The following is a 25,044-nucleotide window of genomic DNA, read 5'->3' as shown; positions in this document are numbered from 1 at the left end:
TTCAGGGTTCAGATGATGCCACGCGTACACGCGTCTGTTTGCTGACTTTACTCTTAGATTGGCTCTCTTTCTTTGGTGGCAGAATGGCCACGGGCAGCTTCACTTTGGCATCACCTCATAACTGATTGTCCCAAATAAAGACAGAATGAGCCACCAGTGAAAGACTAAATGTAGACGATGAGCATCAGTGGCCATACATAATGGCTTGCACAGGGAGGGGAGCCATTCAGACATTCTGTGGCCCAGGAGAAAGTATGTAATGCCTGTTATGAAGTATTTTTGCCCCACAAATCAGACCTGCATCAGAGGAAACTCCGACTCTACCAGGTCTTCAGAGGAAAAAGAAAGAGAGGAACATACAAATGACACCATGAGTGTCCAAGTCCAGGTGGTTGGGAAGGCTACAGAGGGACTCAGTGCTGTTTCTTCTTGAAACTAATGATGAGGCGAAAGCCCAACAGGGAGGACACAGGCGTGAAGAGACTAAAGGGCACATCAACCTATCACAGTTTGTGAAACTTACGTGAACGTTGACTGGAAATTGAATAATATTAAGGAACTATTGTTGAAATTTCTAATGTGTGATAGTGATATTTGTTTGTTTTAAGAGATTTAATTTTTTTTATGGCTGCATCTCTCAGTCTCCATGCCACAGACATTTGGGGCCAGATAACTCTTTTTTTTATGCATTGACCATATAATCCCACTTCCAGGGCATGATTTTAAGAAAATCAGAAATGTGAACTGAGACCTGTGTACAGTTGTTCATAATAGAGTCATTCATAATACAAAACAAGTGCCATGTGTGTTGGGGGACCTATATGTCATTCAGAGAGGAATATGAAGTAAATTGTATAACCTTCATACAATAAAGTATTTTTTAATAAATAAATTTTTATTAATTTTAATGGGGTGACATCAATAAATCAGGGTACATGTATTCAAAGAAAATATGTCCAGGTTATCTTGTCATTCAATTATGTTGCATACCCATCACCCAAAGTCAGATTGTCCTCTGTCACCTTCTATCTAGTTTTTTTTTGTGCCCCTCTGTCTCCCCCACCCCCTCTCCCTCCTTCCCTCCCCCCCCCCCCGTAACCACCACACTCTTGTCAATGTCTCTTAGTCTCGTTTTTATGTCTCACCAATGTGTGGAATCCTGCAGTTCTTGTTTTTTTCTGATTTACTTATTTCACTCCGTATAATGTTATCAAGATCCCACTATTTTGTTGTAAGTGACCCGATGTCATCATTTCTTAAGGCTGAATAGTATACCATGGTGTATATGTGCCACATCTTCTTTATCCAGTCTTCTATTTCTTTTTTTACAGTGATTAAAGCCTTTAGGCAAACTCTTGGCCAATACTGCAAGAATCCATAAAAGAGTACAATAAAGTATTTTGCATACATTTTAAATGATATTTATAAGGATTTTTGACTGGCTTATGCATACTATTTCTTCTAGCATACTATATCTTCTAGCATACTATTGACTAAAAGCACTAGCATTCTCTCTCGCCATAGAAACAGGTGGGCAAAGGTAGGTTTATCAAAATATTGACAGAGCTAAAAATTAAGATAAAATTCATAATTATTCTGAATAATGAGAAAGTGTTACATTATTTTTCTCCTATGGAGGTGTGGAAGTATCACATGAAAATTTTTTTATCAGAAATGTTTAACATAAAATTATCCTGGTGCTTATTGTGCTAACCTGTAGGTATCTGGAGAATACAGTGAAGGATAAATAAACATTCATGAACACTGTCAAGTTACTAGCGATCTGTATGTCACAGCCCAGTGCTAGCCTTCTATTCTGTTTCTATTTTAATTTTCTCCAGAGTTTCAAGCCATAAAACAGGACTGTTGATTTTGTTTGCTTATTTGCAGGCCTCCAAACAGTGGGGATATTCCGAGTTGGAAGCTCAAAAAAGAGAGTGAGACAAGTAAGTGAAAAGTGAAGCATATATTGTACATTTCACTTGACTTTCAATTGAGTTACCTCGTGCCAGGTTAAAGCTTATACAGATTCATTTCTGAATATCTTTTCTGTACCTTCCTGCCAATTATAGTATAATTAAGTCTCAAGAGGCAAAAGGCAACAACTCAGAAGCTCAGAAAGGTTGTGATTGAGTTAGGATCAAGCATTTGAAAGCAACGTGTCTAGATGTGCATTCCTATACAGCAAAACAAAGCTAATTTATAAATATCTTATTGAAACTGTAACAGCAGGAGATTCAGAGAATATCTATTCAGTAAGTGATAAGAAATAGAAACAATTGTATAGCACCCATTTTTACTAAAATGCAGTAAGAATAATGCCATTAAACATTTATACAGTGCTATGTTTCTAGCTTTACTATCTCATAAATAAATAATTCTTACAGAGTTTCCATAGAACCATTGATCCCCAATTTATTTTTCATGCAGGGACTGTGCCCTTAGTTTCTTTCAGCACAGTGCAGCATCCTTGCAATGAAAGTTTGCTATTAGAGCTTCAGGAATAGGTTCTGATCATCAGGCAGGTATCTGGGTTCATGATGGCTTCATAATAGACAACCCATCCTTGGAGAAAAGAATTCATTTGTTGGCTAAAAGAAAATGAAAATGTTCTTTTCCCTATGTTGGTTCCAAGAGAAAGAAATAAGGATCTCAACATCGTAAAAGTGAAGCCAATTCAAATAAATTTTAGTTGGATGAAGCTGAAGAAATACGGTATTTGTTCATGTTATTGAAACAAACTGAGATAAATACCTCCTCATCTATTATTTTTGTCAAGATAAGAGGGGCTTTCAAAAGAAGTGTGTTTTCTATTTGATTTGTTGGTTGGTTTTTATTTATTTCTTTTCTTGAGTGAGAAGTGGGGAGGCAGATAGACAGATTTCCACATGCACCCAACTGAGATCCACCCGGCAAGCCCCCTACCAGTGATGCTCTGCCTATCTGGGGCCGTTGCTCTGCTGCTCGGCAACTGAGCTATTTTAGTGCTTGAAGTGAGGTCATGGAGCCATCCTCAGCACCTGGGGCCAACTTGCTCCAAACAAGCCATGGCTGCAGGAAGGGAAGATAGAGATAGAAAGGAAGGGGAGCAGTGGAGAAGCAGATGGTTGTTTCTCCTCTGTGACCTGATCAGGAATCGAACCCAGGACATCCACATGCTGTGCTGAGGCTCTACCACTGAGCCAACCAGCCAGGGCTGGTTTTTATTTTTCACAGTTAAACAAGAAACTATTGAGCTCCATTTCCCAACAGGACATGCAGGAAGGAAGATAGCCTAGTAACATTTCTTAGGCCTATGCAGAATTGTAGAATATTCTCCAAACATTGTCTCATTGACTCCACCCACCAGCTCAGGCAGTAACCCCTTCCCTCCACTTCTTTTGAGGATTAATGAGATTAAGAAACATCAGTCAAGACTGCATGATTTAACCAGTGTTAAATTAAAGATCACACATTTTAGACCAAGCTCTTTCCATGACCCATCCTTCCTGCACGTGTGTGTGCTCAGGAAAGAAACACTGTCTGTTGAGTGATCACAGTAGGAGTAGCACTAGTGGAAGCCTTCTTTCCGGCTGCCTGATGCACAATAATGAGAAGTTGCTTGGACTCAATGAGCAATTTAGGACAGTAAGGGCCATTTGCATCAGGTGGTGAGGTATGTCAGGAATGACTCCTAAGTTATATCTGGATCCAGCAAAGGAAAACCTTTGCATGTAGATTATCTAATAAAAATATAATTCATGGTGCCTGACCTGTGGTGGCACAGTGGATAAAGTGTTAACCTGGAGCGCTGATGTCACCCATTTGAAACCTCAGGCTTGCCCAGTAAAGGTACATACAACAAGCAACTGTGTGTTGCTGCTTCCTGCTTCTCCCTCCTCCCTCCCTTTCTCTCTCTCTCCTCTCCCTAAAAGAGATAAATATTATCGTGTGTGTGTGTGTGTGTGTGTGTGTGTGTAATTTGTGGTTATTTAGACTTAGATTTCAAGTATGAAAGATGCTTTGACTCACCATTTAATCTTAAATCCCTTCCTTAGCACCCTACAGTTTTTCTTCAGAACAATTATCACAATCTTAACAGTTAATTAAACATATAAGATTACCAATTTATTACCTGTTTCTCTATCCGCATGAGCATTGAGAAGGGTAAAGATTTTGCCTCTTCATTCACCAAGATACTTTGAGGGCCTGGTATACAGGAAATGTGTAGTATGTCTTTGTTGAATAAATAGATGAATGAATGAATGAATGAATGATCAAATGCATAGACTCTTACAGAAGTTTATCGCATGGAATAGATCCATGAACTCCCATAATTGTTTCTAAAGCAGAAAACAGTACATAAGAGAAGTTGAGCTGTCAGCAATGATAGCAGGGTACAGAGTTATGACTCCCTTCTTCTTGCTATTGTGTCTTCCTGCTGCTATAAATGCTAATCTAGTATAATGATTTAAGGCAGGGAATCCTTATGGGAACTGTTAATAAGGCTACTTTGACAAATATAAGGCAGCTTTTATGTAGTTATTGTCATTTTTCAAGACTTAGTCACAAATGGCTCATTGGGGTTTTAAATTACATTGTTTGCAGGAAGATCTCTTTGCTTTCTTGTCGAGTATTTCTGTAAAATGTAAAAATTCCAACTTGGTAGGATTGCTGACATGCCAAACTGCTGTATAATAGGTTAATTCCTCCTTCCCACAATTTATAGTTGACCTAACCCTTAGATGTTCCTCACAACTTCTGGATGTCATTATCAAACCCTTCTGCTTGCATCAGGAACAGTAAACCCACAGATCCTTTTATTTAATAATGCATTTATAAACAGATAATGTATTCATAGCTGGGTCGCATAGACCCTGTAGATCAAGGTGACGTATTGTTTGCACCTCTGCCTTGGGTCTGCTTAAACTTCCTACCAGATGCTGCAAGTCACAGCTCTCCTTTCGCTGGGCACTGAACCTACGTAAGGTGTGGTGTTCTGAGACTGCCCCTTGAACTATTACTTTTCCAGTTACGTGAGGAGTTTGACCGTGGCATTGACGTCTGTCTGGAGGAAGAGCACAGCGTTCATGATGTGGCTGCCCTGCTGAAGGAGTTCCTGAGGGACATGCCGGACCCCCTTCTCACCAGGGAGCTGTACACAGCTTTCATCAACACTCTCAGTGCGTAGTACAGCCCTTAGCAGGAGTGTGTCCGGATTACCAGGAGTCCCACTCACTCTTCCAAACCTTGTGCATGTGATTCTCAATAACATTTTTGTCCTTATTTATTGGTCTAATGAGCGGGCTGTTGGGGGAATTTTCTGAGATTTACCCTGGGGAGAATTACTAAGAAGAAAGTTGCAATGGAATAAATGGTAGTAGCCAAGAAGAATTTGGGATGCTTTCAGATGACCCTAGGACAGTAGAAAGTGCTGATTGCTGATGCTTTGAAGTAATGGGGAGAGTTCACATTGAGTCTGTGCCTGAAAATGAGTTTGCATTTTTTGTACAAGGAAAGAATGAGAAAGATGCCCAGATTGTGAAAGGGAGACAGGTGACAGTCCGGGGAAGCAGGATGGCATAGCCCAGTACCATCCTGAAGCAGTGTGGCTGCTTCAGGGCTATAGACCCAGAGCCCAAGGAGGAGAAAGGAAGAGGGAGGAGGTGAGAGCAGGCCGCAGCTGCACCAGCTCCCATAGCTTTCTTCCTCCAATGCGCAGGTCAAATAGGATCATGAGAGAGAAAGAGGTCACTATTGTGCTCTGTCTCGATCATTGCCAACAAAAAGTCTATCCCTGGGTATTGCTCAACAGAAAAGGGCCTTAAATTTGTTATAAAGTCAAATTTTTAAATGTTTACCAATTTTCAGTCCTTGTTAGTAAATATTTGGCAAAACTAAAAGACAGTAATATGCAAAGCAAATGATGAGTAATGCCAGGAGAAGGGAGGAAGAAAGTGAGGGAAATAAAGTGACTTCTCTAACCTGGATCACAATGCCTGCTCTAGATGTTACATCTCCCTGGGCCTCATTTATCTTTCTAGCCTTCGTAGACCCTGGCTACTAAATTGCTAAATCAGTAGGAGGGTGGGTGAAGGACCGAGATGGGACTTGACGACCCCTTCCTGAAGGAAGTAGAGAGGGCCTCTCCTTGAGCCTCCGTAGTGTGACCCCCTGTGTGACTTACCCGGAGCACCTGTGTTTGCCTTGCTCAGTGCTGGATCCAGAGGAACAGCTGGGCACCCTGCAGCTCCTCATCTACCTGCTGCCTCCCTGCAACTGCGACACGCTGCACCGCCTCCTCCACTTCCTATCTATTGTGGCCAGGCACGCCGAGGACAACGTCAGCAAAGACGGGCAGGAGGTAGGCACCCCTCTGTTTCTGGACACAAGGTGACCCTTCCCTTTGCTTGATTTAAGAATAAGCCAGCAAGTTGGTCAAGCATTTCACCTGGAGGACATGCCGCCCCCCTTTTGCCAACCTGTCTATGTAGGAAGAATGAATGCAGGGATTTCTCTGGAGGACCAGTTCCTAAGAGTGCACAGGCTGTTAACCTCCTATGTCTCAAGGATGCTTCTTAGAAGGCAGTCATTTCTCATGATGATGCTTTACCTCAAGGCCTCAAATTTCCACCTGCATGAAGCAGACATACAATGAGCTACAAAAGTGCTTACAGTCATGAAAAAACGGAGTACGCGACGTGAGGGGAGCTTGCTTACCCTGTAATCAGTTTATCTGCTTCTTTAACTTGCAGCTGAAGTGTGATATCAGCTCTTTATTCTTCCAATTCGTTCCTAGAGCTCCCATCTGCCCTATATCTAGAAGTCTAGTATCTTTCTTTTGGGAGGTCCTTTCTCCCCTCAACCCTGCCTCCAAATGCAGTGGGAGGTCGGCCCAGACCAGGTATGAAAGGAGCTGGGAGCTACGGCCTGCTGACCACTGCCGTGCATCTCAATGGCACAGTGTGTCAGCTGCTGCAGACCGGTTCTGCACAGCCGCCTGGACCCTATGTGGATGTTCTGGTTGGACCTGGACCCACTCAGGCCTCCCCCATCTGAGGTCTTGGGCTCTGCTTTGCTTTGGTCACACTCATATGCTTCAAGATGTTTTTAGGTTTGAACCTGGGACAGAGGAGGTGCTCGCCACAATTTTAGGTGACCTTTTAGCCAGTAGCATATTTAACCTTCACCTTAGCAAGAGATCGGTTTCTTTTTTTGATGCCACGCCGTCATACTTGTCCTTACCCTTGGATTCCCCAGGTGATCTGGGACCCTTCAATATGCTAACACCCATTCTAAACATTAACAAGAAGGGGCCAAAGGCATTCCACGCTTCACCACAGAACTCGGCTGCATTGTGGATTTAGTTCCGTGTTTGCAAATATCTTTCCCAAAAGTCATGGTCATATATGATTGTTTTCACTTTAATCCAGAAAGGCAGTTCTGTGCTTCTGATCCTCATCTTCCCTTTAGGTATAAGAATGGCACTCTCCTGAATTAGCCATTTGTCTGCATAGTAGTTATAATTAGTGGTACCTCTTCTGGCTTTGGGTTTCATCATACGGTACCAACACCTTGTTTCGGCAGACACAGCTCTCTGATAGAAACACTGTAATTCTCGTAATTGTTAAGCAGTCGTATTCCCCATCTGGGTGTCATCCTTTATCGACTGTAGATGTGACAGGAGATGTGAAATCATCTGCCTAATCACTGGGTGAGGGCGCAGTGCTGTCTGTGTTCCTAGGTGTGTCAGTGCTTCGCTGATGTTTCTTAAGTGCTATGTAAGAAGGGAAAGTTGGGTCGCAGGTAATTAAGAAGGAATTGAGGAAAGAAAAACGTCCAACTGAACTCACTCTTGCTTTTTTAGAATCATCTTCAAACATTCTTTTCGTCCAAATGTTGAACAAGACTCCATTGCCTATACCAAAGAGAAAAATATATTCCTGGATTGGTACAAATGAAACTTAGCATTCTGAAATACTAGCTAGCAGTTATATGTCTCTTAGCATATGCTAGCTACGTTCGAGGGTGTTTGTCTATTACAGTTAATTCTTCATTCATGAGGGAGATGTGATTGCCCTGTGTTTCAGAGGGGGAAACTGACGGTCAGAGTGGGAAGTACCCTTCCAGTGTTTCCCAGGGAGCATCTACGTGTGGTTGTTCAGGCTGTGCGCTTGTGCATTTTGCAACTCTGGAGAGGCTCTGTGTTCCTTGGAGGCACTGTCGATTTGCAGAGTTATTAGGACAATACCCCAACAGAAGGCAGTAAAATATTGTGAGGAAGAGACTCCTTCTAACACACACAAAGTTGTCGTGTTGGAAAATGGTTGGGTTGGTCACATAATTAGTAAAGTCCTGGATGTGCCTCAAACTGAGACTAATCTAACTTACTAAGAACAGAAGTATAGAATAGGAAGTAGAAAAGATCTGCTAGTCCAGTTCAGGGTCCATCCAGTTCAGGGTTTCAGAGTCTCCACGTTACTGCCATAGAGACCTCATAATTCTTTGTAGTGGGAGCTCCCCTGTGCATTGTGGGATACTTAGTAGCATCCCTGGCCTCTACTCACTTGATGGAAGTAGCAGCTCCTTCTCAAACCTCACCCTAGTCGCGACAACCAAAAATGTCTCTAAACCAGGGAGTGTTTTTCAGAACTTTTCTAAGTATTGTTTGTGAGACGCTGGGGCATCTCAGAGGTGGAGGCCGCGCGGACATGAGGCACATTTAGAATCAGGGATGCCATGCAGAGTCACTGCAGAAGTCCAGAGAAGAAGTGATGGCCATGGACCAGGAAAGTTAGGAGGAGATTAGATTTAAACGACATATCAGAAGGTGTGTAGGGATTGAGTCAACAGACAAGACAAGCACTTCGGAGGGGTGGGAGTTAGCTATAAACCCCTTCCGGTAGAAGTTACGAGTTGAGGGAGAAGAACTAGAGACTAGAGAGAGGTTCTGTGTTTATTGTTCTCTCAGTTGGTGTGACGTGAGTGGGTAGAGAATGCAGGATGAGCAGGCTGGAGTGAGTCAATAATTAAATTGTAAAATATGGTCAAGAAACAAAGCTGCTTTCAGCATTCTGTCTTACGTGTTTGTTAGTTTGTCTCAGATGTGTTACGTATTTGTTGGGTGGTTGTGATGGGTTGGAATGTGGAAGGAAACTGAAGCAGAGAGTCAGAAGCTTGCTTGGAGACTCCCATGGTCTCGGTCAGCGCCGTGCTCTCTGACTTTGTTTTGTAAAGCAGAGGAAGAGGAAGAGATACGGAGCTGGTGGGGGGAGGTCCGAGAGTCCTTCTTTATAAAATGAACATAATATTTCCTTTGTAAATGGGTGATTAAAATTCAGTTCATCCTTAACAATGGCAATCTTGAAGATGTCTAAAACAAGGGCCTGAGAAAAATTGTTGAGTAGTCGATCAGTGTTTTTCTTGGGAAAAATAGTGGTATTTTAGCAAATTGTGTTGTTTTTCTAGCTTGTGTTTGTTTGTTTTAGTCCATTTTGTCTAGTTTGCTATTTGTTTTGCTCCTTAGGGAAAAAATAAGTACTCAAAGTAGGAAAGATTTCATTTCTTCAAGAAAGAATATTGTAGGAACATCATTGAAACTTCTTGAGCAGTGGTTTTTCAGGTTGTCCGAGAACCCTCTGGCATTGCATGGAAAATGTGATGTCAACGTCCATTTTCTTGGTGAGAGAGTTTTCAACGAGTCTGTGAGGCAGAAGGAGAAGTTCAGAAGCACCGCAGCAGAGCCCGGGCGCCTGACCTTTGCGGAGGCATGCGGCCCTGGGAACCGGGAGGGTGGCCTGGAGCCATAGCGGAGCCGGGGCCTGCTCCAAAGCATGTGTCCCATCCCCTGCTCCAAAGCGTGTGTCCCATCCCCGTGCTCACAGGGTCTGCAACTCAGGTGTGAGCCGTGGGCACCACAGGGCAGGGGTGGGGAGTGCGCGGCTTCCTGCAGCCAGGCCGCCAGCTCCTCTGCCAGCCACACCCCCTCCTGGCTCCAGGCTCCAGGTGTCACATCTGTATCCACAGAAAGGGGCAGAAGCAGCAGCTGCTGCATGAGCTTCTAGCGAGAATGTCAACAGCCTGTGGAAAGGTCCTAGCCCAGTGCCTGTACACACTAAGCTTTTAATAAAGGCGAGCCATTCATATTAGGGTTAGAGATGATCTAGGATGCTTATTTAGTGGAGATAAATTTTTCTTCTAATAGGGGGGCTAATAATGCAATGATGAAGCGACCCCAAGTGCACACTGTGTCACACAGACATGTGCAGACACGCTGAGGCATAAGGAGCATGGGTGGGAACTGTCATAAACAAGTCTCCAATTAAAAAAACAGTAAAATCAAAATAAAACCAAACAAAACAGTGTCAACAAACCACAGCAGCGTGGTCTGCAGCTGGAATCTATGTGCAATTCTACAGACAGATTGGGTTGCGTTCCCAGAATAGCAACAGAGAAGGAGAGAGCGGAAGCAGAGTTCTGGATTGTCCTTGTACTAAACATTCTTTTAAGAGAAAACAAAATCTGGGAGACAATGAGAAGACAGCCACGGCAGTCTAGGATGAGGGTTCTCAGACACGCGCGCGCGCGCACACACACACACACACACACACACGTGCGCGTGCATGCACAAGTCTTCCATTTGTTAACATATTAAAAATGGGAAAGCTGTGATATTACTTTAATAGGAGGAGGGAAAGCACTCCTGAGCTCTAGAGGAATGAATTGGAGAATGCCACCTATTTGATTTTCTCCTTAGCCATGAATTTTCAGAAAGAGAAATGAAAAATAAAGTGAAAACTCATCAAGTTTTATATCAATGAAATAAAACAAATGAAAAGATAACTGAACAGTCATATGTAAGGAGCACTTTCTTGAAAATTCTGTGTTCACTGTAGAATCCTTTTACTTGGTGACAAACCTGGAAACAGCCTCACCCTCTAAAAAGAATGTCCCCTTGCCCTCGCTTAGACTCTGGAGGCTTTGTCATGGTGGGGAATCGGGACTCTTGAATTCTGTGCTCTGCACTCGGGTGCCTCTCGAAGCCTGGGCGGATCGCCACCAGGCAGCCACTGTCCCCATACTTAGTTATCCAGGGATTCCTAGGTTTTCAATATCAGCAAGGAAAATAAAACTAAAAACTGTTGCCTAGTCCGGTGGTTCTCAACCAGGGGCAGTTTTGCCACACAAGGGACATGTGGCAATGACTCTTACCTGACCCTGGCCTGCCTTTCTTTCAGAACCCTCTGCCCCACTGCACTTCTTGAGGGCCCTTAAGGTAGTTTACATGTTTTTATGTTAGCATCTGACGATCTCACCACTGTGACACTGCCTTCTGTCACAGAGCCTCTGCTTTTCAGCCTAGCAAACTACTCTTCCTTCAAGGTTTTGTGCAAATATCACCACTTCTGAGGAGCATCCCTGGGGCCTCTGGAGTTGATAGCTTCATGCTTTGTACTCACTACTCGTCATTGATAAGTTTCTTTTCCTTCTGGAATGTGAACCTTTAAAATAAGGACTGTGTTGTGATCATTGTTGAGAAAAATTTAAATAATATAGCATATGGTAAGTCCCTGACTGACTGGATTAATAAAGAGATGATGGATTGATGGATGAATCGGTAGATGGAGGGAGGAAGGGATGGATGGACATCAACGCTTTTGAATAGCAGACAGGATAGAAATGTTATATATAGAAACAGTTTCACAATAAACAACTTAGAGTTGTAAAATTTTACTCAATATGCTATTGAAATAGCCACTGTGCTATAAGCTTCACTCCAAGATATGAAGCAAAAGTACCCCTCGTGGATTCTGTCAGAGATGATGTAGTCCTTGCCAAAAAAAAGAAAGAAAGGAAAAGGTTCCATTGATTATTGGGCCACTCAGCATTTTGAGAAGCAAAAATAACAACAGTTCTTGCACTCTCTGTTTCTATAGGTCACCGGGAACAAAATGACATCTCTGAACTTGGCCACCATATTTGGCCCCAACCTGCTGCACAAGCAGAAGTCATCAGACAAAGAATTCTCAGTTCAGAGCTCGGCCCGGGCAGAGGAGAGCACAGCCATCATTGCTGTGGTGCAGAAAATGATTGAAAATTATGAAGCCCTCTTCATGGTAGGTGGCCCTCCTTTGGCAGGGCATCTTAGTAGACTGCTTATTGGTTGCCTCTTGGTGGCTCAATGAAACTCAAATACACCACCTTCGAGTCTATAGTGTTGGTCATGGAATTCATTGGAAGCCATGAGGTTTCAGTAAAAATAGAAATTTACTACCTATGATATCACTGTAAGTTTGTGATTCCATGTTTAAACACACATTCAAATTATAAATTTCATTTTGTTGTGCCCTGCACAATGGTCACATTTTGGAGTCATTTAATCATTCATATAACAGTATCTTTGCTCAAAGTATTGATCAGACCATTTCCTCTGGCATTGTATGTGTTCCTCATGGATTTATATATTCATAACCATCCTTGGAGCTGGCCCCTCCTCCAAAGTCAAGACCTTGACCTCCTCCATGAAGCTTCACCTGTCTTTCCTGTGTTCTTCTCGTGCCACTTACCTGTGTCATTTCTCTGTCCCTTGGGCCCCATTACCGTTCTTATCGGTCTTTGTCTTCACATTGCGCTGCAGTCATTTGGACTATTGTCCCTAACAGATTATAAACACATTGGAAGCACAGGCTGTGTCCTTGTTATCTCCTCTCTGTATCCTCTGTACACTTTTGGAAGGCCCTTCATCTGGCAGACACTCAATAAATATTTTTTTGATTTGTATTGAATTACCAGTTCCTGTTTTCCTTCAAAAAACTGCATTGCTTGCTCCAACTTCCCTTGAAACTTTAGAACAAATGCCAGCTCTCTACTATTTCTGTTTACCACTCACACTGCTTGTCAAAATTTACAGGAATTTTCTCTACCCTTCTTCTCTCGGTTTTATTGTCACTGTGCAATCACTCACCATAAATCTTACCTAGTTCACTGGAGCCTTTTGTGTCTCTTCAACCAAGTATGTTGGTTTCCTCTTTTGAATCTCCTCAATAGTTTGTCTATATTTTTCAGGTGCCTTGCATTAGGTTTATTTCAATATTTGGTCTTATACCAATTATTTTTTTTTTGCCAATTTGAGAGCCAATGATTTAAAATCTCTGCCCTCTGTGTCTTACTTATCTGATCTTGGCCAAATAGTTCAATACTCAATAAGCATCGATTTCTATTTTATGAACTGAGAAAAATAAAAATATGACCTATTTCCCAGGGTGGTTTCCAGAATTATTTGATATGTGAAAGTATCCTGCAAATTATAAAATTCCAAGCAAATGTTAATTAATAATTATATTAATTGGGCAACATGAGCTGGCTCAAATCTCAACACGCAACAGACATAAATATCTTGTTGACATAAAGTTTAATCAGATGTTTGATTGAAAGCCTTTCAAGTGGTGATTTAAGGACCTCGGCTCCTTGCATCTTGAGATTCTGCCATCCACTAGGATTTATGGGCCAAACTGAGAAGGGATATCCATCATGCCCGCTCAAATCCTATTGGCCAGAAGTCGTATTTAACTGCAAAGGAGGCTGGGAAATGTATTCCTGCTGGATGCCCATGAGGAACAGAAAATGGATTTAGCACAGTGAAAAGTTCACTGAGGCAGGGTAGTATCTTGCTCCTCTTTGAGTCTGAAACACTGTTCCTGTGTTGTACACTGTAAGCTCTCAAAAAATGTGGAATTTGTCATTGACTCTATAAATTTCACATTACAGCCAAAATCCTCATAATTAATTACATATTTGGATGAATCAAATGACTGAACTTTTCAACATTTTCATCAAGTTTTTAGTCACTTATCATTTTGCCAAGTAGTCTTGGCATTACTTCATGCTTTCTGGATTTTTTAACAAAATAATGCCTCTCATCAATCTTTATTCTGTTCTCTAAAGTCTGTATTCTAAGAAAAGCTCTTCACATGAAATCACAAACCGTCAGACATTACTCTTCACCTCAGATACTAAAGTGCTCTTCCTGGCCTCCTTGAAAGTTCAGTGGTCACCATTTTCATTGTGTCATTCCTTTGCTTCCCATTTCCTGCCACCTGGGCTACTAAAAACTACAGAAAAAAAGCAGTTTTTCACCTTTTCCAACATTTCCCCAATCTGATCTTTGTTTGCAACTCTCTGTAGAACTTGATGTCCAGACTCCCTCCGGTATGAGCTCACATTGTGGCCCCCTGGTTGTAGTCTTTACTTCTCAGCAAGACCTTTCCTGGCTACCTTGTCCAAACTCCAGCCCCACCTCTGACCACGTTCACACTTCCTCACTTCCCATTCCCTTCCCTGCTTTCTCTCCTCAGCACTCACCACTACTCATACAGGCTTTTACTAGTGTCTCCTGATTGGCAAGTGCTTCCCTACTAGAATAAAAGCCCCATGACAAGATGAAGTTCGGTCCTGTTTTATCTCCTTTCTGTACTGCATTGTGTCTGCGCTTGGTATGTGGTAGAAACAAGGAATATTGGTTAAATTAATAAGTGACTCAATGGTAGTTTTGTGACATATGATTTCCATATTACTAAACTTCACTGCTTATACATATCAAATGGTTTGGGCAGGAAGGAATTAAGGATAGCTTTCTCAGAATAAGTTAATCATTCTTGATCCCTTCCGATAGATTATGGGAATTATATATTGAGAAAAAAGACATGGGATAGCAGGGGTGGTGGGACAAAGATCCCAAGCCAGGGTCAATAAGACGAAAACTGTCTTCGGAAGCAGAAAAGTTTGCTGTAGCCTGACCTGTGGTGGCGCAGTGGGATAAAGTGTCGACCTGGAACACTGAGGTCGCCGGTTCGAAGCCTTGGGCTTGCCCAGTGAAGGCACATATGGGAGTTGATGCTTCCTGCTCCTCCCTCTTCTGTCTCTTTCTCTCTCTCTCCCCTCTCTCTAAAAATCAATAAATAAAATAACATTAAAAAAAAGAAAAAAAAGAAAAGTTTGCTGTAGTCTTGTCTTTGCTGTACATTAGCTATGTGACCTCACTCTCTTAGATTTCTATTTCTTTAGTTATCAGAGAACTCAGAGTGAAAGATTAAGCAAGATCTCTGCCGGTTCTAAAACCTGCATGATTCTGTGCCCTAGCACTGACTTCACCTCTTTTATTTCCACAAAGCACAGAAGAAAATTAGTCTTATCACTTTGTAGATTCTCTTGTCATATTTGGCATTTCAGAATTCTGTAGGTTTTACCAAAGCCTGTGACTGGTGGCAAAGCTGTGCATGTCAGTGGACAAAATTCAATCTTGTATATAGCTGGTTTATTTTGCTTTGTTTTTAAAGAAACTTTCAGAATTAGTAGTTCCAAACAAAGAAGAATAAAGCAAGATAAGATGTGACAGTTGAAGGTAGTTTGCAATTGTGCAGTTTCAGAGTTCTTGGAAGGGTTTCTGAACTCAGAAAGAGAGCCATCATTTCCCATGGCATTAGAAAGGAAGACTAGTTAGAAAAGGTGGGTATGGCCCTGGCCGGTTGGCTCAGTGGTAGAGCGTTAGCCTAGTGTGTGGAAGTCCCAGGTTCGATTCCTGGCCAGGGCACACAGAAGAAGCGTCCATCTGCTTCTCCACCCTTCCCCCTCTCCTTTCTATCTCTCTCTTCCCCTTCCACAGCCAAGGCTCCATTGGAGCAAAGTTGGCCCTGGCACTGAGATGGCTCCATGGTCTCTGCCTCAGGTGCTAGAATGGCTCCAGTTGCAATGGAGCAACACCCCAGATGGGCAGAGCATCGCCCCCTGGTGGTCATTCCGGGTAGATCCCAGTCAGATGCATACAGGAATCAGTCTCTCTGTCTCTCTGCCTCCCTGATTCTCACTTCAGAAAAATACAAAAAAAAAAAAAAAAGAAAGAAAGAAAGAAAGAAAAGGTGGCTATGAGTTTGTCCTTGAAGGCAGAACACACCCTGGAGGCAGTGATTCCACAGAACTGATGGAAGGGATATAAAAACCCACAGAGGCTTGGCAGGAGCCCAAAGTTTGTTCCGAGTGTTAATAATGTCCTTCATTTCCTGATGCCTCTCCCAAGTGGCCAGTCTCTGAGTTTATGAGAAAGGGCAGAAAAGAACCTGCCTTTGTCCCATAATCCAGAAGAAGGGCCTAGATTCAGAGGCTGACACATGCTTCAAGAGTTGGACTAGGAAGGTCTTTTGCACCAATTGTTTGCTTTTCGGGCACTGTGTTGGAAATCCTAGAGTTGGTGGTGATAACAACCTTCCTGAGCACTCTGTTGAACAGCGACCACCAGGGTGACTCTGTCAAAAGACCAAGGCAGCAGACTGTAGTGGTGGTTCTCCAACTCGAGCAGGCAGCAGAGTCACAAAGAAATGTGTCAGACATTCAGATTCCTGGGCCGAACTCCAGAGAATCAGGTTGTGTAGCACTGGATGGGGCCCAGGAATCTGTACTTCTTTTTTTTTTTTTTTTCATTTTTCTGAAGCTGGAAACAGGGAGAGACAGTCAGACAGACTCCCGCATGCGCCCGACCGGGATCCACCCGGCACGCCCACCATGGGGCAATGCTCTGCCCACCAGGGGGCGATGCTCTGCCCATCCTGGGTGTCGCCATGTTGCGACCAGAGCCACTCTAGTGCCTGAGGCAGAGGCCACAGAGCCATCCCCAGCGCCTGGGCCATCTTTGCTCCAATGGAGCCTTGGCTGCAGGAGGGGAAGAGAGAGACAGAGAGGAAAGCGCGGCAGAGGGGTGGAGAAGCAAATGGGCACTTCTCCTGTGTGCCCTGGCCGGGAATCGAACCCGGGTCCTCCGCACGCTAGGCCGACGCTCTACCGCTGAGCCAACTGGCCAGGGCTAATCTGTACTTCTTAATGAATGTAATGAACACCTGCAGGGCGTTCTGGTTCTTTCATAACCACAGCTTAGGAAACCACATCTTGGGAAACACCCAGGATGGCGGGAAGACCATGGTCTTTGGAATGAGCTACAGAATTCAAATTCCTGCTAGACATGTATGTATTTGCTATGTGATCCTGGCTTCGTGCTTAACTTTCCTGAATCCCTGTTTTCCTGTTGTAAAAAGAGAGAGATGAAGTTACCTACTTTATCCCTTTGAGTAGTGAGTTTTTTGTTAACCCTTTGAGTGAGGACATGCATGAACGTTCAGACTACTCAAAGGGTTAAAGAATTATTTTGAAAATAGAAATGACATTTTAAAACACTTTGGATAAGAATTCAGGTGAGCTAATGCTCAAAGACCTGGCTCCCCAATGGCTTCCGGGGCATGGGTTATATACGGGAAGATCAGTAATCATGGTGACTAAGGGAGGTAGGGTCAGGGTCAGGGTCATGATCTCTACTGGCAGGTCGGCACCAGGGTAGGGGTTATCTGATAAGTGCCTCTGGTCCTGTTGTCAGCCATGGCATCGCTTTATCTGGTTTCATCATAGTTCTGGGTCTGGAGCTGAGACACAACTGAGGGCTTAGATGTCGTCTCTAGTTTGACATCTGACTCTGTGGTCAATGACCTGAGGCTTTGTTCCTAAGATTATTTGATGCTGATCAGAACCTCATTGTGCCAAGGGCTCATTTCTTAAGGGAATGGACGTGCAAGTGAGAAGGACGCAGGTGAGTCAGGCAGGATGAGGCCGGTTTGAATCAAAGGGAAAGACGGGAGAAAAGGTCCCATTGAAGCGATGAAATGTCTGCATTGTTATCGTCTCCTTTGCCACAAAGCACACCCTGACCACTCGGAATAACAGCGTGACCCGCTCTGCATGGATATCCTCTTAGTCCCTTACCATGCTCTTCTTTTTCTTTTTTCCATAGCATTTATCTCAACTCACCATATAATTTACTTGTTTATTATTCTTACTGAAACCTAATAGAATGCAAACTTCATGAAGGTGGGGCCATCCATTCATTTTGTTCACTGACATCCAGAGAGTACTTTGCAGAAAATGGGTTCTCAGTAATTATTTGTTGAATAAATACTGCAGCAATATATTGCTAGAAAAAAAATGCATTTTGTTATTTGTTTTTGGTTCAGTGCCCATACTCCTTAGATTTCTTTACCTTCCTATCCTGACCCTCCATTTCTGATAGTAGCAACAATTTAAAAAAATTAGATGACATAAAGTGACACTCTCTGGGAACACTGGAAACAAAAGAGAAGGTTGATGCGTGCATATCTAGACACAGCCCCGGGTATCATTGTAAGGCAGAAAACATTCACTAAGCCATTAGCAATGTAATTGGATGGATAGCTGTTGCTTCTGTAACTGATGCTGAGAAGCCCAGAGAAAACTTATCCCTGCTCTTGAAATTAATAAAAGCTTCAGAGCAGAGCGGAGAAAATTGTCAGTTCATTCTAAGGGTTGATACCATAGGATTCCTACTAGGGCTTCTTTTCTAGAAGAGGGAAACAAAAGAAGGCACCACTCCTGTGGGCTGATGAAAAGTCTGGAGAGCCGTGAAGACGTGGGAACCCCAGCGAGTTCCCACCCCGCTGCTCCATCAGCCTGAGCTGGGGACAAGCGCAGCACACGTGGGAACTTTCAAATACAGCTACTGGGAACAAAGGTCAGAGGCCTAGATGAGGATTCCAAGCTGGGAAGCCAAGCTTTGCTTTGTGTTCTCTTCATTCCCCAATGCAAATTGCATTTTCTTCCAATCTTGTTTGCTTGCCAAGTCAAAGGAGTCAGGCAGTGATCCAGGTCATCAAAAGAGAAAGCGCCCCCCACCAACATCTCCAGATAATGAAATAGGATTTCCATTTCCTGGTTTATGTAACCACTGTTTTTAAATAACACTGTGTCTATGCGGGGGGTTGGCTAGCCATTACGCACATCATCAGCTTATCTAAATTTCACCACCATTTCATGAAAAATAAGCCAACATCTTTCGCCTAAGTGATGCAGCAACTAAGCGAATGACTTCTCCAGCATGGTGCTCCCACCATAGAAGACAGGTACTTCATTCAATGTGGCACCGCAGATATGGAGTTCATTTGCAAGGAAGAAAGAATATTTTAGTCAGCTTGAAAGGGCAGCAAAGGAGACTTTTAATGGTATTAATCCCTCTGAACTGTTCGAAACACCGATCTACCTGCCTGATGTTCAGGCCAGCCCGTGGCTGCAGGAGCCAGTCCATGTTCCTGCTGAATCCTGCTCGCCTTGTTGCCTTGTCCCCGCCCACAGTGGCAGAAGGTGTGCGCTGTCAGCAGCACGCGCAGGGGAAGGGGGGCAGAAGCCTATTACTTCTGAGCTGTTTTACTTCCTTGAACCAATTGCCACGGAGCGAAGACTGCTCATTTCTCTTCATCCTCCTTCAGTCGTCCTCCAGTGCAGCTCTATGATCCCTGGCTCTTCGATTATTTTGTCCATTACTGTGCACAGCTGCCATAGATCGCCTGGCGTGTATCAGGCACTTGAGAAAACAATGGTTTAATTGAATGAGTTCTGACCCTCCAAATGTACCCAGGCACCTGTGCATAATATTTAGCCATCCTCTGCAACAGGGTCTCACCAAAGGTTCTAGGCTGGGCTCACCCACGTTTCAGCTTTTGCTCCCATAAACAGCCAAAGGGATTTCTTGCACTTTAACATAAAAGTTAAAAGGTTTTTAACTAAAAAAATAAAAAAAATGCCGTCATGACTTCCGGTGATATTTACTGTTTCTGAGGAGTGTTAGGGTTTTAAATGTCAAAGCATCTTTCTTGGTCCAGCACAAAGTGGCAGATTAGCGTGGAATTCTCAGTGGCAAGCACAGAAGGACAGAGGCCTGGGAATTGTTCTCAGAGAGGCCCTTAATAGTGTTTTCTAGTGACTCAGTAAATGCAGAAAACATGAAATGCTTTTCCCTCTCTGGTTTATGGAACAAACTACATCATAGCAGTTATACCCTCCTAGGCTGTCAGTCAAGGTTTCATTTTTAATTTGACAGGGTGGATTTTAATTGTGACAGTTTTATTCCTTCATATGTGCAGTGTTTACATTTTTTTTCTCTCAAGCAGGAGAGTCCAAAGTTCTTTTGATTTTTTAAATAGCAGTAAGCTTTGAAGGAACACGTGAAAATCTAAGACGTTGAGTCTCCAGATAAACACGACCATAAATGGTACCCTTAGAAAATATCTAAAGTTACTCAATAGTTGACTAAAACCCAGTAGAGATTTTTTTTTATTTTTTTACACGAATAGCTATTTTTTTAATTGAATTTATTGGGGTGACACTGGTTAACATAATTACACAGGTTTTAGGTGCCTAGTTCTACAACACATCTCTCTGTACACCGTATTGTGTGTTTATACTTCAGGTCAAGTCTCCGTCCATCACCATTTATCGACCCCCCACCCTCCTCTACTCCCCCTGCCCCCGGCAATCACCACACTGTTATTTATGTCCGTGAGTTTCTCTCTCTCTCTCTCTCTCTCTCCAGTGTCCTTTTTTGCTCAATCCCTCCGCCCTCTTTACCTAGCCCCTCCCACTGACAGCTGTCAGCCTGCTCTCTATGTGTGAGTCTGTCTGTTTTGCTTCTTAGTTCATTCTGTTCATTAGATTCCACATGTGAGTGAGATCACATGGTCCTTGTCTTTCTCTGCCTGGCCTATTTCACTGAGCACACTGCTCTTCAGCTCCATCTGTGCTGTTGCAAAAGGCAAGATTTCATTCTTTTTATGGCTGCATACTATTCCACTGTGTAAATGGACCACAGCTTTTATCCACTCATCTACCAATGGACATCTGGGCTGCTTCCAGATCTTGGCTATTATAAGTAATGCTACAATGAGCATAGGGGTGCATATATTCTTTCGAATTAGTGTTTTGGGTTTCTTCGAATAAATTCCCAGAAGTGGAATTGCTGGGTCATAAGGCAATTCCATTTTTAACTTTTTGAAGAGACACCATACTGTTTTCCACAGTGGCTGCACCAGTCTGCATTCCCACCAATGGTGCACGAGGGTTTCCTTTTCCTCACATCCTTGTCAACACTTTTTCTTTGTTAATTTATTAATGAGTGCCATTCTGAGAGATGTGAGGTGATATCTCATTGTGTTTTTAATGTGCATTTCACTGATGAGTAGTGATGTTAAGCATCTTTTCAAATATCTACTGGCCATCTGTATGTCCTGTTTGGAGAAGTGTCTATTCAGGTCCTTTGCCCATTGCTTAATTGGATTGTTTGTTTGTTTTGATGTTGAATTTTATAAGTTCTTTATTTATTTTGGATAAATATTAGATATATTGGTGATTATATTCACCCATTCAGCAGTTGTCTTTTCATTTTGTTGATGGTTTCCTTTGTTGTTCAAAAACTTTTTAGTTTGATATAGTCCCATTTATTTTTTCTTTTGTTTCCCTTGCCTGAGGTGATACATCTGAAAAAAAATTGCTACAAGAAATGTCTGAGATTTAAGTGCCTATATTTTCTTCTAATATTTTTTTACGGTTTTGCACTTGCATTTAATTCTTTACTCCATTTTGAGTTTATTCTTTTGTATGGTGTAAATTATGTTCCTTCTATTCCCCCTTTGCTAAGAGTTTTTAAAATAAATAGGTGTTGGATTTTATCAAATGCTTTTTTTTGCATCTATTGATATTATCATGTGACTTTTTACCTTTCATTTTATTTATGTGGTGTATCATGCTTATTGATTTGCTGATGTTGTACCAGCCTTGCATCCCCAGAATAAATCCCACTCGATGATGGTGTATGACCTTTGTTAATGTATTGCTGGATCCAGATTGCTAATAGTTTGTTGAGAATTTTAGCATCTATTTTCATCAAGGTTATTAGCCTATAATTTTCTTTTCTTGTAGAGTCTTTAGTTTTTGTTTTTTGGTTTTTTTTCTAAAGTTAGAAACGGGGAGGCAGTCAGACAGACTCCCGCATGCGCCCGACCAGGATCCACCTGGCACGCCCACCAGGGGGCGATGCTCTGCCCATCTGGGTGTCGCTCTGTTGCAACCAGAGCCATTCTAGCGCCTGAGGCAGAGGCCACAGAGCCATCCTCAGCACCCAGGCCAACTTTGCTCCAATGGATCCTTGGCTGCAGGAGGGGAAGAGAGAGACAGAGAGGAAGGAGAGGGGGAGGGGTGGAGAAGCAGATGGGCGCTTCTCCTGTGTGCCCTGGCCGGGAATCGAACCCAGGACTCCTGCATGTGCACGCCAGGCTGACGCTCTATCATTGAGCCAACTGGCCAGGGCATTTATCTGGTTTTGGAAGTAGGATAATGTAGGCCTTGTTTGAGGATAGGTGTTGATTCTTCTCTGAATGTTTGGTAAAATTCACCTGTGAAGCCTTGGTCAGTATCAGCACATGTGATCTTGCCCTAGCTGCAAAGGAGGCTAGCTGAAAGAGAACTACAACCTTAGGAACCTGTATCCATTCCAGGTAGACAAGTCAGATAATCCCTGCCTTCAGGAAATTTACCTTCCAATGTTCTGACCAACCCAAACTTGAGATCTGATGGAAGAGAAGAAACCAGAAAGGAGAAGCTACACAGTCTGGATTCAAGACCATTGCAGTTGAGGGGCCAAGAGGTCAAAAACTGTAATTCTAGATATTCAGGGGGAGGTCAGGAGCAGAAACCTGTCAAGAGGAAATCCTGTAACTTAGTTACCCATCAGAAGTGTGAAGCAAAAGAGAAGGAACTGATGCTTCTCTGCAAGCATACAGGATAAGGCTACAATGAATGGCTTAGTCAAGAAGAAAGTCACAGAACAAATATTGGCCATCTCTATATTATCTGCTTTTATATTTTCTTTTAAGTGTTTAATTTATTAATTATTTCATCTATTTCTATAAAATATTTTACTCTAAACCTCTTTGCAATTAGCCCCTTTGATCCCCATAACACATCCATCAATGGGCCAGATTGGATATCCCTGGATTTTCAAAGGCTGGAGCAGAATCTTACAGAAGACAGCTGATGTGTCCAAGTTTACATTAATTAGAAGCAGAGCCAAAACTGTACCTCGGGCTATCGACTCTTAGATACTTTTTCAACAGGATCCTACTTCCTGCAAAAGAATGCATGTGGGAAGACTCTGCCTGGATATCTCTTATTTACGTGAGCTCCTATTTCCTGTCAATTAATTTGTTGACTTTTGTTTTTCTATTAAGTATCAAAATTAATAGAAAACAAATGCTAATATAATTAACTGAGTTATTAGTTGGAAATTTTTATGAAATAAGATGAAATGTGCAAATATGGACAAGGATTGGAGGCATTACTGAGAAAATAGCATTGGATATTGTTGTATGAACATAAGTCAGTTCCAGGTAACATTTCAAATTCTCCACCCTCATTTTTCCACTGGCCCCAATTTTCTGAACCATTCCTTTATTTTTAAAAATGCGGATTTATCATAAGACTTTCTGAAACTGCTTTAAATCATTTTGTAACAAGACGAGATATAAATTAATTAATTAAAATAATGGATACTGTAGTCAGTCTTACATAATCATAGGAAAATATTATCTCCCCTTCCTGTAGTACATGGATTCACATTTTTAAACTGTGTCTTTTTATTTCTTTTTAAATAGTGTCTCCAAGCCAAAATGGTATCTTGGGTCTTTTAAAAAGAAACTGTAGATTGATTGATAGCACTGACCCTTCCTGTTTGCATTTGGTATCAGGTAAAGGTCACATAAACTATAGAAAAAAACCCTCAATAATTATAATTGGTTGGGAATCAGGCCTAGTTTAATGAGTAAAATCTTTGACTTACAGAAGAGTTTAACAAAATGTATGGAAAGTTATTTTTTAAATAATGATACTTCCTGTTACCTATTCTAATAATGTATCCAAGTTAATTAATTATTAGACACATCATAGCCTCTCACGGATAAGTATGGCGATGCTACTGCTCAGAAGGACATGCGTGCTGGTGGTTGAGCTTTCAGTGGGAATGGATTGGTGCTTAGAGCAAAAGCTTTTTATTACCTGTCTAAGCATAGACATTTTTCAATTTAACTGGATGAAAATACACATATTTTTTATAATTTGTTCATGTAATTTTCTTTTAAAAGGAGTTCAGGATACATATTTTGGCCTCTATTATTTTTTGCTTTGCTGTTCATTTTTTAAAAATGAGCACTCTACTCATTTTCACCTTTAGGTATTACTGTTTGGAAAAAAATGATATAATAGTGCGTACTATTGGGTCATGTTATTTACAAAATGTACTGTAAAAAGGATCAGTCTTTCTGTTTAATTTATTTAATAACGAGAATAGCTTCTCAAAGCCTTGATGGAGAAGTCCTGCCCCTTTTCCTGCTCCTTCCCATTTCCAGGCCATTGCATTTGGTCACAGAACTTTAAATGTCATCGATGTGCATCTCCCAAATTTCGGTGTCCAGCCCCAGCCTCCCCCCTGAGCCCCAGATGGTCATTGCCAGTGGCCTGCTAGATCTCTCCTTCTTTCGGGTGTCTCCCAGGCCTTGCACCCTGATCGTATCAGAGCCGTGCTCCTAAACCTGGATCCCAGCCCCTCCCTCCCTCAGTTCTCTGTGCGGTCAGTGGCAACTCCATTTTTCCAGGGAGGGGCCTAAAACATCGAAGTCATTCTTTCTTCTTTCCCTTTTCCTGCCCCTTCTCCCTCCCATTTTCCCTATCCACCACATATTAGCTAATGCTATCGTCTGTGTCCTCACTATCTCCAGGGGCCAAGTATTTCTTGTCCGCTGGCCGTCGCGGTTCAGCCAACATCTGTCTTCTAGATGGATCAGCAACCCCTCTGTGCACTTTCTGCTTTACTTTTTCCCTTCATGCAATCTGCTATCAACTCAGCAGCCGGAATGCTGACAATTCATGTTAGTCCCGCCCAGAACCTGCACCCACGTAGGTTGAGAGCAGAAGTCCCAAGCATGACCCATAAGATTCTACAACATCTGCCCTTGGCTACCTGGCTCACTTCCTGCCACTACCTCTTCCTCTCACTCTCTTCCAACCTCATTAGTCTTCCTGCTGCTCCTGACTCAAGATTTTGCTGATTGTTTCTTCCTTCTGCTTGGAATGATCCCCTGCAATTCCTTTATCAACCTCAGTTCTCTGCTAAAATGT

General features: G+C 42.5%; 1 protein-coding gene across 3 annotated transcripts in view; it reads left to right on the top strand.

Moving 5' to 3' along the window:
• The window catches only part of ARHGAP6 (Rho GTPase activating protein 6), a 457,788-nt gene that overhangs the window by 409,081 nt on the left and 23,663 nt on the right, over nucleotides 1-25,044 (top strand). For all 3 annotated transcript variants that reach the window (XM_066356904.1, XM_066356905.1, XM_066356907.1), the window contains exons 6-9: nucleotides 1,891-1,946; nucleotides 5,012-5,162; nucleotides 6,195-6,343; nucleotides 11,916-12,095. In XM_066356904.1, coding sequence (XP_066213001.1) covers nucleotides 1,891-1,946; nucleotides 5,012-5,162; nucleotides 6,195-6,343; nucleotides 11,916-12,095 — 536 coding nt within the window. The remainder of the gene's footprint in view (nucleotides 1-1,890; nucleotides 1,947-5,011; nucleotides 5,163-6,194; nucleotides 6,344-11,915; nucleotides 12,096-25,044) is intronic.

The sequence above is a fragment of the Saccopteryx leptura genome, chromosome X (assembly GCF_036850995.1).
Source record: "Saccopteryx leptura isolate mSacLep1 chromosome X, mSacLep1_pri_phased_curated, whole genome shotgun sequence".
Classification (NCBI taxonomy): domain Eukaryota; kingdom Metazoa; phylum Chordata; class Mammalia; order Chiroptera; family Emballonuridae; genus Saccopteryx; species Saccopteryx leptura.
The sequence above is the reverse complement of the archived record's forward strand: the minus strand, read 5'-3'. Positions and strand labels throughout refer to the sequence as shown.